This window comes from Rattus norvegicus, chromosome 10, assembly GCF_021556685.1.
Source record: "Rattus norvegicus strain SHRSP/BbbUtx chromosome 10, alternate assembly SHRSP_T2T, whole genome shotgun sequence".
Lineage (NCBI taxonomy): Eukaryota > Metazoa > Chordata > Mammalia > Rodentia > Muridae > Rattus > Rattus norvegicus.
In genome coordinates, this window is record NC_141543.1 from 53,589,783 (window position 1) to 53,609,942 (window position 20,160).

General features: G+C 46.1%; 1 protein-coding gene across 2 annotated transcripts in view; it reads left to right on the forward strand.

Moving 5' to 3' along the window:
• Window positions 1-14,956, forward strand: part of Cdrt4 (CMT1A duplicated region transcript 4) — a 40,337-nt gene extending 25,381 nt beyond the window's left edge. For both annotated transcript variants that reach the window (XM_087569221.1, NM_001399015.1), the window contains 1 exon segment: window positions 14,420-14,956. In XM_087569221.1, coding sequence (XP_087425347.1) covers window positions 14,420-14,871 — 452 coding nt within the window. In that variant the 3' untranslated portion in view covers window positions 14,872-14,956.
• Window positions 14,957-20,160: the final 5,204 nt, after the last annotated feature.

A 20,160-nucleotide genomic window follows, 5' to 3' on the forward strand; every position in this document is an offset into this window, starting at 1 on the left:
GTCAGTCACATTCTGGACCGTCAGGGACAAGGCTGGCTCTCAAAAGTCAGCCTTTTGCCAGGGAGAGGTCACCCACATGACACTGCAAACGGCTTGATCCTGGATCCTAGAAGTATTTGACGCATCCCTCCACCATGCCAAGGAGACACATTAAAACCTTTGTTGTTCAGTTGGATTTCTGACCCAACAAAAAAATCCTTTTGTCAGGACTCCCAGATTTCCTGGCATGGTACACACACATATTTTCTATGTGGCTAGCAGTTCTGATCTGCTGTGTACTAATTGTGTATGTCAATGCCTAGAGATTTCTGTAAAGCTATTGATTACAGCTCACTGCCCACTAGCCTTTAGGAAATGCTCCTTTTGCTTTTAATCAAAGGTCATGGCTTCCAGTTCTCCCAGGACTATGCAACTCAGTTACATTAGCTCTTTTCCACTCCCTGTTCCTCATTTTGTACTCTTTTGGGGGATTTGTAAGATCTGGGAGAAGGCAGGGCCATGAAAGGGTTGGATAGGATCTTAGTACAAATAAAGATGTACACTTGGCATTTGGATTTTTATTTGAAGTTTGGTGCGATGTGGAGCCAGACAGCTGCTGATGTCACCTTGGGGATGTGTGGGGATGAAACGGAAAAGTTCTGCAGAAGCAATCAACGGAGACTGAGCCACGTGGGAAGAAATTCTGTCTGCGTGCTGTCGTGAAAGCTAAGGGGTGATGTCTCTAGAATATAAGAATGCTCAGCTCTACCAAAGGCCATTACGTTCTGAGAGATCAGAGTGCAGAGGCCTGGGGTGTAAATGAAAAGCCATTCTTTGATAGCAACAGGGCGGAGGGCAGAGTGGCTGGGAGCACATGGTGGTGAGTTGGTACAAATTATAGAGGGAAGTGAGAGCATTCTTGGATCATGGATTCTTGGATCTTTCTGAAATCAGAGAGGACAGTCACTGAGGGTGAGAAGGGGAAGCAGGTGATGGGACTTGGAAACCATTTCTTGGAAAATAAGCAAGTGAGCGAGGAAAGGGGCATGCGTCTGAGGCAGAGGCAGTGATGAAGGAAAGCCCTTGGCTGCTTGACAGCCTGCTCCACAGGCTCTAGTTCCTTTGTCTGTGAGATGAGGAGAAACTTGACTTTTGTCAGACTTTTGTCAATTAGTCAGCATAGGGTGCTTAGCGTGTGCTTGATTCATGGTAGACAACATGGAAACGCCAGCTACCAACATTTCACCTGAGACCGGGCACACAGTCAGGTGCTAGTGGCTGCAATGGAGGTACTTTGGAAGGACCAGCTTTTGTTTAACTGGTGCTGGGCATTTGTCCTGCAACCGTGATAGACAGAGGGGCAAGGAGGTATTAGTTCCTTTCTTAGCCAGATAAAAGCAACATGACAGATTTGCTTGCTTAAGGCTTGTGCTGTTTAAGGCTTATTGTAAATGATAAAAGTTGTGTGTCTTTTATCTGGGAACTGAATGATCAAAGGCAGGGATACAACTCCCTGGATTGGGATTAAAATTTTCTACAACAGGAAGTGAGGACACTGTGGAGAGGGAAAGATAAGTAGATGGACAAATTGTTGGAGTTGAGTAGTTCCAGGGACAGTGAGGCTAGGTGTTTTTGTGGAGCTCTGAGATGAAGACCTACTGATAATGACCTAGAAGAGCAGTTCTCAGCCTCCCTAACACAGTTCCTCATGTTGTGGTGATCTCTTAACCATAAAATTATTATTATTTTTTTACTACTTCATATCCATAATTTTGCTACTGCAGTGTATTATATTGTAAATATCTGTGTTTTCCGATGGTCTTTGGTGACCCCTGTGAAAGGGCCATTTGACAAAGGGGTCGAGACCCACAGGTTGAGAAATGAAGATGAGGGACAGGGTCTAATATTGTCAGTGACTGAGGAACGGTTGGGGGCAGGGCAGGTCTAGTATGGTGGCATGGGCTTTAGAGAAGCAAAGTAGGAAAATGACTTGAGAATCATAGGGAATGAAGCAATCAAGGACCTGCTTTCAGGCAGAAACCTATGGACTTAGGAGTGAAAGTGGGGATGGGGACATCCTGGACTTCCTTTCAAGGTCTCAGAGGACTCTGTGCTATGGGGGTCAGGAGACAGGGTACATTCTTTGTTTTGATATGACAAAATACTCCTGGCAGAACATCCTGTAAGAGTGTGTGTGTGTGTGTGTGTGTGTGTGTGTGTGTGTGTGTGTGTGCGCGTGCGCGCGCGCGTACGCGTGTGCGTATGCGCATGCTTACACAATTGAGCGGTGGTGGTGGTGGAGGTGGTGGCGGTGGTGGTAAATGTCTCTTAATTTCCACCTTAGCTTTCCAGTTTTGAATTAAATTAGATCAGGCTACTCAGGTCCAGGCACATCCCAAACCTTTTGATCCCTGATGATTCATTCACTCTCATGTGGTTAGTGTTATGTATAATGAAGTCATTTCCTCTGCCACCAATGATGGATGTCAAGAATGTGAAGTATGGGTCTGTGTTTGTATATACATGTCTGTGTGCACAAACATGGACATTTGTAAGTGGGCACCTGTGTATAACTGCAGATGTATACACATGGACACAAGCCTGTACCTATCTGTGCACATGTATATGTTTATCACCCATGGGCAGCTGTGCCTGTATTATGTATGTATTGTGTGTGTGCAGGGCAGACTTAGCTGTAGAAGTCAAGGTGTGCATTGTCTCAGTTTCGGATTCTATTGCTGAACTAAAACACCATGACCAAACCAACTTGGGGGAGGAAAGGGCTTATTTCACCTTACAGATTGTAGTCCACCACTCAGGGAAGTCAGATCAGAAATTCAAGGCAGGAATCTGGAGGCAGGAACTGAAGCAGAGGCCACAGAAGAAAGCTGCTTACTGGCTTGCTCCTCATGGCTTACTTGTTCAGCCTGCTTTCGTATACAGCCCAGGACTACCTGCACAGGGGTAACCCTACCCATGGTGGACTAGGCCTCCATACACCAATTACTAATTAAGAAAATGCCCCACAAATTTGCCTATAGACCAGCCTTGTGACAGCACTGTTTCAGTTGAGATTTCCTCCTCTCAAATGACTAGTTTGCATCAGGTTGACATAAAAATAATCAATACAGAGAAACTTTTCTGGGGTATGGTATTGAAGAGTTTGGAACCCCCAAAGCTGGGAGTCTTGCCTTTTCTATTTTAGTCAGTATATAATGAATTTTAAATAGTTTGACGTAATCAGACCTTGTTCATTTTCTTTCCCTGCTCATGCCTGGTTAGTGCTTGGCACTCAGTGAGCATTGGTAATGTTCGTTGAAGAAACGAATGCATTCATAGATGTTTCTACTTGTAACTTGCAAGTGGAGAATGAACTAGGGAGAGGATAAAGTAGGAAACATGTCTGGGGACCAGACCCTGAGACTGGGGTACAATATGGAGGAGGAGGAGGAGTTAGTTTCCACGTAGGTGAGCAGGAAGCATGGCCGTGCGCTTGACAGGACCTGTCGTGGAGACAGAGGGCGTGTTTTCAGATGTACGGAGTGACGACAGACATGAGCCTAGGTTCCGGACAGATTTGATGAGTATGTGAGCACAGGGAGGAGCTTGTTCAGGAATATGGGCAACAGGAAATTGGAATCTACTCTCAGGAAAGAGATGGCTGGAGGGATGTTCTTTGGTAACTTCCAGGTGTCAGTTGTACTGAAGACGTGAAGTGATAAGGCCACTAATGGACCCCTCCCTTCTCTTCTCCCCATGGCCCTTGGCAACTGTTTCTATGAGTCAGCCTTTCAAATACAGCAGATAGTGGAATCCTACGGTGCCACTTGACACCGGCTCATTTTGCTAACTGTAACTTGAGTAACAATTGCTCAGAGACTCAGAAGCCTCGGGAAGGGCCTCTGTGATGTGTACTTTGTGCGACAGTGCTGCAATCGGCCCCTGCTACTCTGGGTCTGCGTGGTGCTGGCGGCCTCTTCACTAAGCAGTTCATGCCCACCGTGGTTTTGGTTTGCTCTTCACGGCTTTTTGGTCTGCTCAGCAGTCACCTGGCCTCCTGCCAAATGAGACTTCCACAGGCTGGCGGGCTTCGAGCCTAGTGGCTCGGAGATGCTCTACGCGGTGCCCCTGAGGTGTGAACTGATGGGTCCTGTTGCCCTGTTCCTGTCATAACACAAAGCATCCAGCTTTCTGTTTGCTTCATGGGAGCATTGCTTCGCCCTGTCATCTCCCTACGAGAGCTGACTCCTGGGGTGCTTTTATTTGTTGGTATCAGGGATCGAATGTAGGTCTCTGTGCATGCTTGGCAGGGCATAGAACCTCTATGAAGTTTTTCCTTTTTAAATACCCTTTCATTTAGGGTCAATGTCTTACTTGGCTTTTAGGCTGGTCTTGAAGTTGTCACCCTCTTGCCTTAGCTTCCTGAGTAGCTGGGATTATGGGCCTGGGCCTCCAGGCAAACCGATTCTTCCCAGCTCCTTCTTTAGCCCTCTGTGACAGGCATGACAACTGGGGGGTTTTGCCCTACAGTCATTCCTTCCCGGAGGCCTCTGCCTTGCTTTGATGATGGTCACGGAGTCCATTGTATCTCCTGTTCTTACTCTAGTGGGGGTGGGGCATGGGGACCTGGAGCTGGTAATTCAGAGCCTTAGAGTCTGCCAGGCAAGCCGCTCACCTGTTTTCTTTCTTTCTTTTTTGTCCATGAATATAAGGGAGGAGGACGACAGAGCTCACCTCACAGCAGAGAGGAGGTGACTCTGGGCATGTAGAAGTCTTTGCAGAGGAGAAAGCTTGAGCAGGGAGTGTTCCCTGTGCAAAGCATCATAAAAATCGGAACGCCATTTGAGCCCTGCGATTTAAAGATGCTGCTTATCATTCACAGTGGCTAAAACTGGAAATACCTTAAAAATCCTCAGACTGCAACGTCACTAATAGTAATTCATCCCTTGGATGGAGGGCTGAGCTGCCTCTGAAATAATTATGAAGAATATCTAACAATATAAAAAGATACAAATAGTGGCAGAGCCAAAGCAATAGGCTCCCAGGGTAAGTGTGAGGATGGGTAAGATGAGAGCTGCCGGGTGGGCACTGGGACTGCAGGAGTTAAAAATATACCACCCGAACTTAATGTCGCTATATCACGTCTATTATACGAACACATACCAAGGCATACGACAATACATATACTTAAATACTTAAATTTGGGAAACATAAACAAAGAGATGGCTAATTTTCCCCCATGGCACCTCTCTAGTTGCTTTTCTAAGGGGCAGGCAATTTACTTCCTGTTCACGGTCGTCTAGTGACCACTGTGGCAGGCCACAGAGGGAAAGCAGTCAGGAACTGCACTTACCAGGCCGAGCTTACACAGGAGCTTTGAACCCCACGCACTTCAGCTCCATCCTCGGGGGTTTACACAGTGCTCAGGTCCTGCTCGGAACTGGCCTGCCTTGCCAAGCGCTGCTGCATCTTTTGGTTTAATTTTTATTCCACAAGTTGTGTTAGAGTGGCCGTTATTGCTGGGTATGAAGGGCCTTTGTGACAACTTGCAAACTCTTCAATTTTTAAAGTGACAGTTTGGATTCAGCTTGTAGGCCATTCAGCCCAGACAACTGGGAATTTGATTCAATCGTAATCTGGAGTCACCTGTGACCTGAGAGTCATGTGTCTTTAGTGATACAGCCCTTTGTCACATTCTGGCATCAACTGCGACCCAGCTGTCAAAAACGACAGAATAATGGAATCTAATCAGGGTGAGTGATTACCTTAATTCTTTCCTCTAGAAGGCTCTCAAGTATCAGTCACTCTCTCCAAAGTCTGGGTTCCTAGCCTCCATTCTGAAGCTCTGAGCATTTTCGAGGAGGTTGCCTGGACCTCCTGTGATTGAGATCAGCCCTGGGAAATGCTGGCTGTTTCCCCCATGTGGTCTTTAGGCTCACAATACCCGCATTGTTCCAGAGGGCACAGGACTTCCTCTTTCTGATTGATTAGCATTGTGTGGCTGTGCACTTTCACAGCTCCGGAGCCAGCCATCAGGCAGTAAGGGGGTCTCTGGGCACGGATTGCCTAAACCTTTTCACATTTGTTTCCTGGGTAGGGTTGTTAGGGTCGTTCCCCTATATCTTTCCTATTTGACTAGTTGGTTAATGTACGAGTCTACCCGAAATGCCCATGCAGAAAAAAGGTAGAAAGGCTCCATTGTTCCTGTTTGGTTGTTCTGGAAATTTAATTTTTAAGTTGGAACTTGATTTATAGATAATACAGCCCACATGTGCTTTATGTGTAATAGGTCTTCATATCACATTATCAAGGGGAACATCGTTAGATGGAGTATTTCTTGAATAAATACAATATTCATGTTCATGGTTGTTCCTCAGAGCTGCACAGTGCCCAGCACTTCTTCCAGTAGGGAATTTGTGAAGTGCGGCTTCAACCAGTTCAGCCATTTGTGAAGCAGGCCATTTGGAGGCAGCGATGGTCTGCCTAAGGGAGGGCTGTCCTGAGCAGTGAAGCTGATTCTTGATTTCCTCTCACCCTTTCCCATCCGAGGTGGTCTGCTTCCTCACAGGGCTCCGTGCGGCTTGCACCAAGGTGGTTTTCATCTGCTCAGTATCTGGTGCAGGCTGGCTGATGGGGTTTGTTTAGACCTATGTGCATGGCTTCCTTAGCTTTTCTTTCTGGTGATTCAGCTTATCTTTTTCCTGTTTGATCTCTCATAAGTGTGGGGGACCTGCTATGCAGATCCTATACACTGAGAAGGGCAGACTGCCGAGCAAGAGGGAAACCTGGTAAATGCATGGGCTCTGAGCCAATGTAGGACCCACCCTGTTCCCAAGTGTAGCTTTTGAAGCGCATTGTAAACTCAGTGATGAAACTGTGCTGCGTGTTTACAGATACAGATTCTTTCCATGCCTGGAGAACAAAGCACCTGAACGTTGTGACATTAATAGTTAGAGAGCTTGTGTCCCATGCAGCCATATTAGCTGGATGCACAGTTCCTTCTGTGCACAATAGGTGGAAGCCAGTAATGGCAGGCTGCTGTTGAAAAATGGGCAGCTCTGATTAGACTCCGAGAGGTAACAGCCCATTTGGAGTAGTGATCGTTGGGCGTCCCCCAGGGAGGTCTGCTCTGTGTCAGAACTTACCACTGTCAAAGTAGCCCACCATTTGGAAGTTGATTTGTAAGAGAGTGCAGTAAAGGACTCAGATCTCTTCTTGAGAGGCAGTGGTGAGGAGGAGAAGGTGGCTTGTGCACTGTCGTACAGGTAGAGGAACAGATAGTGTTCTTTCCTGAAAGACCAACTCATCTCTCTCTCCCTGTTCTGTCTTCACAGTTCTAGGGTAACCGGTGTTCCTCAGCATATCTAGTGACTCTCTAGTACACCAGAGTCCATTAGGGCTGGTAGGAGGCGTTCATGGGACAGGGCAGATTGAAAAGCAGAGAGAGAGTGGAGATGAGGTAGAGGTTGGTGTGGTGCGCACTTAATATTTCTTCCTGTGAACTTCAGGGACTCTGTGAAGGCCCTCGTTTTGTTCAGGGGAGAATGGTGGGCTTCCCAGAAGGTCACTCCAGCTGAAGATCAGCCCCGGGATGCATGCACTACCCTGAATTGATTCTCGCCCTGGTACTTTAGAGATGAGCTTTTCCAAGACACTTCTGCTCTTAATGGCAGATTCCTCCTCTGCCAAAAGTAAATTGGGGAGTGGCCAGACAATGGAAAAGGATCCAGGGGAGGGAAGGAGATGGACAAGAAGAGGTGGGGAGGGGAATGAGGCCCCGTGTCGGCTGCTCTTCTACATTTGCACAGCTCTGCAGCCTTCTGAGGTTGACTTCAGAAAGGACAGAGCCGGCTATGCTTTGAGCATCTCCACTCTTCTGTCCTTATCTAGTGTAGCATTCTCTGAGGCATGCAGTCCCAAGAGCTGGTGAAGGACCATGTTTAAAATTCTGCGTGAGTATTTCATTGGTTTCTAGTTGCATGAGATTTCCAGCCTAATGAACGATCCACATGTCATAGGGGATCATTCTACATGTGTTATCCTGTTTATTAAAAGGCTACAAAGCAAGTCCACCTATAACAAGCCCTGAGAAGGTATTTACTGAGGTATTTAAACAAACTGTGTGGCCAATATGCCTGCAACCATGTATAAAATAGATCCTGTAAGTGGTGAGTCTCAGGCTCAGTAACCTATTTGATCAGTGATCAAATACAACCGTAGCTGTATGTGTGGCCCTTGTCCTGGACTCCCTGCCCCTTTCTTCTTAAACAGTACCTATTAACACCTTGAGAGATTCTCGTATCCTACGGGAAACGATTTAGGCAACATCAAACGAGTTCCTCACTCACGAATATATACTATCTTACAGCTTCAGGCAAAAAGCCTGAGTGGGGTTGACTTGTACCAATGTACTAATGCATTAATCCTGCCTGGAACCACAAAATCCTTTTTGCAAGATGGCTTCCTGAGATAAGTATGCAGCTTGTGGCAGACAGAGAGTGAGGTAATCAGTTTAGGAGGATCCCATCCGTACTGCCTGTCTCTCATTACAGCACTGTAAGCCACTGGCTGGCTTCTGCCTTTTGATCTAAGTCCACCCCCTATTGTCACATGGTTCAGGAAAGGCACCGTGGCCCCATTGATGCTTGGAAGGGCACCGAGATGCAGCATATACCGAAAGCATATACCACAAGAAGGCTGGTGTCTCAGACAATCGCCTGCTCCTGTTTCCCGTCTCTGAGTCATTAACATCACCTCACACATCCTCAGTGTTTGGGTGGGGAGATTCACAGGCATCCAGTTACAAGCCACACTGCATGTTGGAATCACTGGGCGTTCAGCTCATCACTGTTGCCATGATGAAAATACTCTGACCAAAAGCAAAAGTCTTTAATTAGATCACATGTCCAGGTCGCTGTCCATCCTGGGGAGGAGGGGGTGAAGCAGGAATTATGGAAGATGCTGCTGGCTCACCCACAGGCTCAGGCTTACCTAGCTCTCTGACAAGGCCCAGGACCACCTTCCCAGTGATGACACCGCTCTCAGCAGGCTGGGACTCGCCTCTAACAGTTAAGACAATACCCATCCCCTCACTTCTCCCAGGCCAGTTGGATGTAGGTAATGCCTCAGTTGAGGTTTTCCTCTCAGATTAAGTCTAGGCTGTGCCACGTTTACAGGTAAAGCTAACTCTCGTATGATGTTTTGGCTAATACATATTGCATGCACACATGTCATTTGTGCACAATAATGGGATTCAATAGGATGCTTGGATAAAAAATACAACAGGAAAATGATCAAGTCCAGCCTCCTTTTACCCGCCTTCAAGGCCTTGGCTCTTCCAGGAAGCTTTAATTCCGTAGCCTGCACCGCCTCTCCTTCCAGGCAATAGAAACCCTAACTAAGACACACCCTAGGAGGGGCGGGGCTCTCTTCTCCGCTGTCTTCATTTCCTAAGTCACAACAATCACACCACTTTCCAGGTTGGTGTCACTCCATTTAATCTGAGCTCAGCATCTCAGACTAGATTCTAAAAATGGGAACCTGAGTGAGGACTGGGGAGAATTGAACATGGACCTTGGCGTCTGTGGTAGAAACAAGAAAGCTACTTCAGCGTGGCCTCCCACCCCTCCCACCAATGCTGTTTCTGTCTGGAGACTGTGTGCAGCTTTGCATTTTATTTACGGGAAGAAAAAAAAAAGAAAGAAAGAAAGAAAGGAAAAAAAGAGCCTTTGTGCTGGACTTGATGGAAACTATGAAAGGCCACAGCTTGTCTTCTGACCTATGTCAACTATTTATCTCTTGTTTCCAGCAGACGAGTCCTTCCTATGCATTTTGAGACTCTGTTAACCATTGGCTTACTCTAGTTTGCCCCAGTCCCTGTTTCAGCAGGTGTGAGAAAAACCTATTCTATGGAGTTGTCCCCCCAGCCACTCTGGGCTGTGGTGCAAAGGACCAGTGAGTATGGGAGGTGCTGGGCTATACACAGCACACTGGTGCTTTAACGGGGGGTACACTGTGAACTGGGCTCCCCAGATGCTTCAGATTTGTTAACCAGGAAATTAAAAGCAAGGACGAAAGGGGATTCTCAATCCCCTAAATATTCCCTCTCTCTCTCTCTCTGTCTCTGTCTCTCTCTCTCTCTCTCTCTCTCTCTCTCTCTCTCTGTGTGTGTGTGTGTTTCCACTGTTTGGCACTATGTGTAGGGCACAAATTCTAACAGTTCTACAAACATGCATGCTAAGTTGAGTTCTCCTTAGCTGAAGACAGACAGGCGAGATCTGGGTGGCCACTTGGATACCCTCTGAGAACACTTAAGAATGGACGACCTTAAAATTTGAGAACTATGGCTGATCTTAGAAGAAAAAAGATGACTTAAATTTTACTTTAAAATGAGCTCAAGTATCTCTTTGTAGGTCAGAGGACAATTTGAACTCGATTTGTTTTGTAGCCTTGAAAAACTATATTGATATTGTATTTTAAAATGCCTTGCCGTGGAGTATTGCCATTGAAACTCAGTGGAGAATCCTGTAAGAGCTGGGTCACAAAGGTATGACAAAAATTGGACTTTGATTTTGTCTGAGTCAGGGTTTCTATTGCCGTGGAGAGACACCAGGACCATGGCAACTGTTACAAGGGAAACCATACCATTGTGGCTGGCTTACAGTTCGGAGGTTTAGTCCGTTGTCATTAGGGCAGAATGGCTTGGCATTCTTGGCATGCAGGCAGACATGGTGCTGGAGAGGGAGCCAAGAGACCTACATCTGGATCTGCAGGCAGCAGAAAGAGAATGAGACACTAGGCCTTGCTTGAGTTTCTGAGATCTCAAAGCTCCACCATTCCCAGTAATGCAATTCCTCCAAGGCCACACCTATCAGTAGTGCCAGTCTGTAGGAGCCTATGGGTCCATTTTCATTCAAAATACCATGGTTTTTCTTCTTTCTAATATGAACAAATCTCCAGGGTGCTATCATTTGTAGGAGTTTTGAATAACGTGTTGAACTTATGAATAATTTATTTTATAAAAAAACATCAGGTTTTAAAGATTTCTGTTACTGATATATTAAAATTCCATGATAGTTCCTTGACTGGGAGAACGAAAGGTATGCAAATGTGGTGTTTATGTTAGAGGTGGATGATCCACACAAGTCAGCAAACCACCACTCACTTCTGTTGCAGCTGACAGACTTGGCACCACTTCTTCTGCTGGGGATGGGGTGGTACTCGGTGTGGCCCATGTGTCAAGAGCATCTCTATCCTTTGGAGTTATTTATAGAAGCAAATTCTCAGATTCTCCAAACAGATCTACTGAGTTGGAACATCTGAGAGTCAGGTGCAGCCATTCACCTGCAGGTGATCCTAGGGCTTATTAAAGTTGGGAAGCACTGAGCCCAGACCAAGAGTTTTGAGTGTGTTTCCCAGAGGCACTAACATCTCCAGGGAGCATACTGAAAATCATCTGCAACGTGCTTTCCTCGGGCTTTGGCAGGTGAGGGTTGAAATGTTCCACAACTCTTATAAAGACGGGAAAACAGAAATGAATAATACATTCGTGGGACGGAGGAGTGATGGCGCAGCCTGTAAAGCTCCCGCTATGCAAGTGTAAGGACTTGAGTTTTATCTCTGGCATCTGCTTGCTCAGACAAGCTCTCCAGTTAGATAGGCCTGTGTGAGGCTGTGAACCACTGACCATGGTTCCCACCAAATTCTCCACCTTCATGAGCATGTGGAACATTATGACTTTCTGATTTCAGCCTGTCCTTGAGACCCCCTAGGTAAATCCTGGCAGTGGCCTGGGCATCTCCACCACTTCTGTCCCCAGCCGCAAGCTGAGAAGTGCAGGTCAGAGGGTGGGACCTTGTCATACTTAAAGGAACCAGATCATACCTGGAGCCTCCAGGGTCTGCCCAGTTCTCAGACTGTAAAGCCAGGGGCTCTGAAAGCAGGACTCCTGAAGAACCACTCATGGCAACCTAAGGACCTGGAGCAAGGTGTTAGCAGGCATTAGGACTCACCCAGTTCTCCTGTGAGGGACAAACTGCAGGACTTAGGATCCCCAGGGTGGCTACTGATCACTTGTCATATTGACTTGAGGAGGCCCTGGCTTTTCCACTTTCCTAAAGCCATTTGGATCTGTGATTTAAAGAAAACTATAGCAATGAGAGAGAACTGGAGCAGAATAATGCAGGAGGGGCTGGGGGGGTGTGGGAAGAGGGACTGATAGAAAGAAAACACAACTTGTTTAGCAGACTCCATGGATACTGCTGGCTGTGAATCAGCCATGGTCACGTGACTGTCTACCCTGTAAAATCTTGGCATTTGCCTTGAGGATACAATGAAGGAGGCAGGGAGAGGTGACATCCAAGTCTGTACTTGGAGCATCCATAAGTCTTAATGAGAGGTGATGTCACGTGTCTTCTTCAGGCAGTGGAATACATGACCCTGGCAGGGATGTGGAACCCTTCTTCAGCACATTCTTTATTGACAAATCTGTCCCTAGACAAACTCCAGCTTCCCAATGACCCCAAGTCAACATAGCTGTCTACAATAGTTCCTGTTCCCCAGGGGATGTGTCCCAAGACACCCACGAATGCCTGAAATGGCAAATAGCACTAAACTCTTTTTCTACTTTGTCTTCTCCTATGTAAGAGAATCCATGATGAAAAGTTTGATTTAAAGTTAAGATCGCTGAAATTAGTAATAATAATAATAATAATGATGATGATGATGACATAAAAACATTAATGAATTATTTATTTCTGGAATGTTTTCCTTTATCTTTTCAGGTAACTGGAATCATGGAAAGTAACACAAAGGCTTAGGAGCTACTTCTCTTGACCACCAGTTACCATGTTTGTTTGAACTCAGGTTAGAGATGGCAAGATGAATTTGTTTTAATTCTTCTGCCTCATAAACTCCCACTGAAATGACCTAAGGCCATGAAACCAGGGAAAGGCTTCACTACCAGAGAAAATGGGGCAGTGCCAGGTGCAGAGGAGGTGTTTGGCGTTTCTGGTACACAGAGTGCCACCGGGATGAGGGAAGGGCCTGTCATGTCTCTAAGTTGGTCCCTGCAGAGTTCTCACCAAAGCTCCCCGCTGCAGTTCTCAGATGTCAGAACTTCTGAGGAGCAGCCGCAGGAAGGAATGTGTACAGTTCAGACCCATCGTTAGTACACTCTACAAGCTTACCCACTGCAAGTATGTCTGTTGTGTAGCGAGAACGTTTATATCGTAAGACGAAATAAAGACTTGAGGCACAATACACATCTAGAGACATAGCTGGAAGGTAATAGCTGTCCTTTAACAATTACTGCCTATCACAGACTGTTAAGGTTTGGGAACAAATAAATCGCTAATCTTCAAGGAAGCTTTTGGAAAATAGATTCATTCTAATGAGGCAATGTCTCTAACGAGGCAACTGGAGTTCAGAAAGGGTGAGGTACTTGTTCAAGGTTCATCCTATTTGGGATATAGTAGGCCCTAACCCCCCAAGTCCTAAACCTACTTTGCTAATGTTCCCGGTTTGTTTCTGGTTTTGTTTTGGCAGTGTCTTATATATTCAGAGAAGCCTCCAATTTCTGATTTCCCTGTCTCGACTAAGTTATATGTTTAAGCAACCACACACAGGCAACACTTCTTTTTTTAGCAGTGCTAGGTCTCAAATACAGGCCTCATGCATACCAGGTGAGCAGTACATCAGTGGGCTCTAGTCCTCTAAGCTGTAACATATCTTTAACAGTGTGTATGCAGGTGGTTACAAATCCTTGAACGCAATCAATGCCACATCCAAAAAAACCACTTCAAAAGTTGCCACTGTCTTTTACACAGTGCAGTATAATGACCGCTTTGGTTGTGTTAGTTTTGTTGTTGTTGTTGTTTTTTTTTTTTTCTTAATGTAGAGGTGATTTTGAAGCACAAAGGAGGATATACTTAGTTTCTATAGAAACACTGCATCTTGCTTTCCTACTTAAAAATAAAAATTAAAAACAGCCTATGTAGCTCAGGCTGCCCTCAAACTTGTAATCCACCTGCCTTAGCACACCTTTCAGTGAGGAGCTTAAGCATGAATAGAGTTTGGTGACTGTAGCAGCCCCTGGAATGAACCTCCTGTCAATACTCAAGGGCCACTATGTTGCAGTCCTTCAACTTTCTAAGGGGTTCGTTGAGGACAATAGAGTTTGGGCCTTAAGCCAACAATTGGGTAAAAACACTTGAAAGTGAACCTGCTCAATCCTAAGTCTCTCTCTCTCTCTTAGTACTATTCTGCTGCTCTTTCACTGGTATCATCTGCAGAATATCATTCTGTTTATTATCTTTGGATTGAGTTTAACTCCCACCAGATACTGAGGGGAGACTTCAACCTGTGGTCCCAGCGCCCCTGGCATTCTTTGGTGGATTACTGAGCATGCAAATGCTTCTAAATCACTGCGTTTCTCTTCCAGTAAGACTCACGGAAAACATTGGGCTCCCTATGACACTGCTTGAAAAACACAACCCTTGGCCAGCCTATGTCACATTTATCTCCGCGGCAGTAACCCGACTCACTGAAAAGAGCTGGGCCAGGGATCTGGAGTGCATTTATGCTGTTGAGAAAAACCGCAAGCCACCGAAGCTGAACAAACCTAGTGCCCTGCAGTTGAAGGGGAGTAAGTCATCCAAGCCTTCAGAACTCATGCTGAAAGATACCCTGTCAGAGACTGTGCTACCCGTGTGGGAAAGCTCCACCCCAAATGTGAGTCCCATATTTGTCCCAGAACCCGAACAATTCGAAATGGAAGCCAGAGAGGGGCCCACATCAGACTATAACAAGATCATTTTCTCCAGGATGCCTGTGATGAAGAAACTCCCATATGACTTACTATGGGCCAGCAAGGAGACACATACCAAAGTTTAGCAAAGAGCCCTGTAGCCATGGCCTGAGAACGTACAACAGTTACTCTCCATTTGCTACACATTACATCGTGTCCTTGAAACTTGAAGTTGTTCTTGTTTTTACAAAGGTTGTCAGACAGAGACCTTATCAGAAAGTAGACTGGGGGTGTTTGGATAGACAACCCCAACACTGGAGTCTGTTGGACTGGAATAGCTGTAGATACAGAAGGCCTAACTGTAGGTGTGTTTGTCCATGTCTAGACAGCAGGCAGAAACCACAGCAGTGACTTTACCGGCCATAATTTAATAGGCTCTTTAACCAGGTAACTCAAGAGGGCAGAAAGGTAAAAGAAGCCAGCTATCAACAGAGGTAGCCCCTGTGTGAAACCAGTCCCGTTCTTGGATATATTGAATGTTAGATGTTTGCAGAGACCTGGGGAGACCTGGGGTGAAGCTCAGAGTTCCTGAGGTAGAAAGTGGCTGTGTTCAGCTTGTATTACTGCTGACTCGGTGCTGAGAAGAGCCCCTGCAGGGAATATATCCTCACCTCTGAGAAGGGAGTCTCTGTTTACCTGGCACCACTGAGACACATCCATGAGGCTGGTTCATTTGAGTGTTAGAAACTCAAAAACTGGGTTCAAATGGTCCTAGAAGGCATTGCCACTGGCTGGCTGACAGAGAGGGATTTGAGGGAAGCTGACAGAGGCAGAATGGAGTCAGCAGAAACTAACAGGATGCAGCTAGTGCGTTTCTTTATCCCCTCTAACCACGCAGACTCCTGCTAGTGCCCTCTGTGGCCAGGGCTTAGGGGGGGCGTAAGAAGAGATGTGGTTGGCTGGGTCTCAGCCCTAGCACCTCCCAGGTATATGTACCACAGAAGACAGGATGATTTTTGATGCCAACAGAAAATCAGCTCAGTAACCACCAGTGTGATTCTCCCTGTGGCACCTAAATGTAGTGTTAGAGAGCTTTTTAACCCCCTTGGAGGTTGAGGTGGTTTGAATATGCTTGGCCCAGGAGTGGCACTATTAGGAGGTGGAGCCTTGTTGGAGGAAGTGTGCCACTGTGGGGGTGGACTTTGAGACCTTCCTTCTAACTTCCTGGAAGTTGGCGTTTTTGTGTCTGCCTTTGGTACAAGAGTAGAACCAGCTACTGCAGCACCATGTCTGCCTGGATGTAGTTATGTTCCCGCCTTGATGATAATGGACTGAACCTCCGAACCTGTAAGCCAGCCCCACTTAAATGCTGTCCTTATAAGAGTTGCCTTGGTCTTGGTGTCTGTCCACAGCAGTAAAACCGTAACTAAGACAGAATTTGGTCCCTGGAGTGAGGTATTGTGATATCCCTGACCATATTTTTCTTTGGAGGAATGTGGATTTGGGGACTTTGGATTTGGAAAGCCGTGGAATGCTATCAGTGGGGCTTAATGGGCTAACTTAGTAGGAATATGGAAGACAGTGTTGCTAAGGGTGATTTGAACTGGCCCGAGAGGATTCAGGGGGGAAGAATGTTAGTATGTGGCCTAGAGACTGTTTTTGTGATATTTTGGTGAAGAATATGGCTGTATTTTGCCATTGTCTGAAGAGTCTGCCTGAGGCTAGGTGAAGAGATTTAGATTAATTGTTTTGGCAAAAGGAGTTTCAAAACAGCCTGGTATAAATTCTGTTGTGTGGTTACTAAAGTTAACTGTTATGATGAGTGCTTCAATGAAAAGGAATAGCTGAGAAAGGAAAAATACAAAATGTATGGTTCAAGTAATAAAGGGGCACCAGGAAGTGAAATGGAGCTGAATTCTATGTTCAAGGAGATAAACAGTTAAGAGAGTGGTGACCTTGAAGCAAGGTCTCACCCTGCTAAGTCAGGTCCAAGCATGGTGGTAGTACACATCTTTAATCTGAGGAGACAGAGGCAAGCAGATCTCTGAGTTCAAGGACAGCCTGGTATAGGGCAAGTTCCAAGTAGAGAAAAGCTTAAGTCCAGATGTGGTAGTACATGCCTTTGATTCCAGGATTGAGTCAGCCATGCAGATCTCTGAGTTCAAGTTCAACCTACAGAGCAAGTTCCAGGACAGTCAAGCTCAGGCAGTGAAAGAGTTGGAAAACAGAAAGCTGGTAATAGAACAAGGGTGTTGGGGGTGTGTGTGTGTTCCAGACCCTGCAAGCAGCAAAACCTAGCAGTTTTAGCCATGTGGTTCTGGCTTTAGAGTCAAGAATAGAAGGGACTACTGGGATAATTGATGCTGGTTATCTGGAGCTAAGAAATTAGCGGTGATTAAGGAGAGACCAGCATCACTGAGGTGTGATTTTCTGAGAAGTGTTTTCTGAGATCACAAAGAAGCTGTGTTCCAGAGATAGCCAGCGCTGTACCTTGTGCTGCAGCTGGACTTGGTAATGTGAAAGAATCACCCAGGTGGTACTGGTTCTGAAGGTATGAAGGGGTCACGGAGAGTAGCTGAGGCTTGGCACTGTGAGAGGCCAGGGAAGGCCATTGGTGAAGGTGCAGCCTCAGTTGCAGTTGATGGCCCAGGACTGAAGGGATCATGCAAAGGAGTTGAGGTTTGGTACCACAAGGAGATCCTATGAGAGGCTCTTGCCTAGTTGCAGCAGAAGACCCTAGTTCATCAGAGATGCCAGTACCATGGGATGATCACCAAAACCAGCAGCAGCAGTGGAGTGGAGTCAACCAGAGCATAGGAATGCTACAGAGGGCAGAACTGGGCAAGCCCTTTGCAGGAGCCCAGAAAATCATATGTGAAACCCAGATAAGAAGCTGTGAAGTTGACTTGGAGGTCCCCAAGATGTTAAAGATGCCAGATCCATGGAATACCTGCCGAGGAAAGTTTCTATCAGAGAGTAGAACCTGCCCAGGAAAAAGAAGTTTGCTGCAGTTAGCAAAGATGAAAAAAGAGATCTGAAGACTGCTTTGTCATCAGCCATGGAGATGCAGAGTTTGGAGTTTGCCCAACTGGTTTTCTGACTTGCTTTGGGGATTACAGTTAAGTGATTGGATAGATCTCAGAAGAGATTTTGAACTCTGGACTTTTAATGTTGTTGAGACTGATGTAGACTACGGGGACTTTTGAAGTTGGACTAAATGTATTTTTTTATTATGTTATGGCTAGGTATGGTCCCCACAGACTCGTGTGTTTGAACACGCCTGTGGGGGCCAGGGAGTGGAATGTGGTAGTTTGACTATGCCTTCCCCGGGGAGTGGCATTATCTGGAGGTGACCTTGTTGTGGTAGGTATGACCTTGTTGGAGGAAATGTGCCACTGTGGGAGTGGGCTTTGAGGCCTTCCTCCTGGCTTCCTGGAAGCCAGTCTTCTAGCTGTCTTCGGTACAGAGATAGAACTCTCAGCTCCTCCTGCCTGGATGCCACCATTTTTTTTTCTCCATGATGGTACTGGACTGAACCTCTGAACCTGTAAGCCAGTCCCAATTAAATGTTGTCCTTATAAGAGTTGCCTTGGTCATGGTGTCTGTTCAAAGCATTAAAACCCTAACTAACAGAGAGTTTACAAAACGGTGTATGTGTGTGGTGGCGGCGGCGGCGACGGTGGTGGTGGTGGATACCTGTGCTAGGCAATGGAGGGTTCCTTTCCTCTGCTTTTTAAAAAAGTTATTTTTTTAACTGTATTTACTTACTGTGTGTGCACATGTATAAGTGCGCCATGGTGAATGTACCATAGTGCTTATGCATGGGATACACGTGGAGGTTTGAGGACAACTTAGGGGGAAGGTGGTCCTCTCTTCCCCTCATGGGTTGACCTTGGGTTGTCAAACTGATCAGTAAGCACCTTTACCCACTGAGCCATCTTGCTGACACTCTGTTGTATTTCTTTGTTTTAGCTCGGGGAACAGATCTGATGTGAGTGTGGGGGAAGGATTAGGATTCAGGGGTGAGGTCCTGGCTGGACACTAGCTGTTAATTAGATGTCAAACTAGAAATGGCCCCATCCATGTTCTGTATTGGCTCCAAAGCAAATGAATTCTCCTCAGTCACCTTTGTCTCCAGGCACAGCTAGCCTTCTGTTTGGGTTTGTCTGCTAGCCTGGGTGATGACCGTACTCACGTTTCTGTGTATCTGCAAGGCAGTTGGTACCCCTCTCCTCTGGTACACCGGTGTGTGATGGGCTAATAGTTACAGATGGCATTGAAAGAGGCCAATTCTCCCTGCAGTGCATCGTCTCCACTGACTGTAAACATGTGGCATCACTCATGGGGGATGTTTTCCCTGTCTCTGGCTCCTGTGCAGGTCTGCCCAAACACCACTGTCGATTAGAAGCTCCCAATCCAGTCCCGTTTTCTTAACCCTTGGCCAATCTGAGTTCTGCCAAACCGTAGATATTCCTGGGTGAGTCTTAATAAGCGCAGTTTCTGTCCTAGGCACGTGGTAGATTCTAAGGAGAATATTCATCTTAAGGCTGTGATGCTGTGGTCTACACCTGTAGTTTAAGCACTCAGGGCTGGGGACTAAGGCAGAAAAATGAAGGGCGACTTAACTTAGCCCTGGCTGAAGACAAACAGAACAAGTTTAAAAACAAACAAACAAACAAACAAACAAACAAACAAACAACCCAACACCTCTTTATCCCTTTATGGGCATTTCTGGCCAGGGCCTATCTTGGAGCACAGGGATGAAGGCTCCTCCTTGACAGTTACCAGGGATCTGGGGCTACTGTAGTTATGTCTCCCAGTGCCTTTAAGGGCAGAGTAATGTGGCAATTTTGATAGGCATATAGGTATTATTTTCTTTGAACTTGATAAATTAAAAAAAATCCAACCAACCAATCAAAAAACCCAATTCTATAAAATTCAATACTAACCAATTCCAACTAGCATGATTTAGAATAGTTTAGTTCTCAGCCTAGTGTAACAACATAGGCACGAGACAGGGATGCCATTCATACCTTCTACCCTTGTGGAAAGGGCCTGAACCTTATCCTCGAAATGTCTTTGAGAAAGGGAAAAAACAAAACAAAAAAACAAGCAAACAAACAAACAACAACAACAAAAAACAAATCCTTTTGAAATGGAGAACTCAATTTAGGTCTAGGTTTGGACCCTAGGGTCTGACCAGTTAGGGTCTTGAGCGTCTCTTGCTATATTTCCAAGACAACTGGAGATGCTGCCAGGAAAGAATGGTCCTAGGGAAGAAACTGATAGTCAGGACTAGCTGGCCACATAAGAAAGCATTGGTCACTGTTTGCAAGATGATCCTTAGGCTTAGTGACTTACAACGTGCAATGCTCTGATGTGTCAACTGCTTTAGACCTTCCCAGGGGCCATGGGGACATGAACCAAGGGGTCCA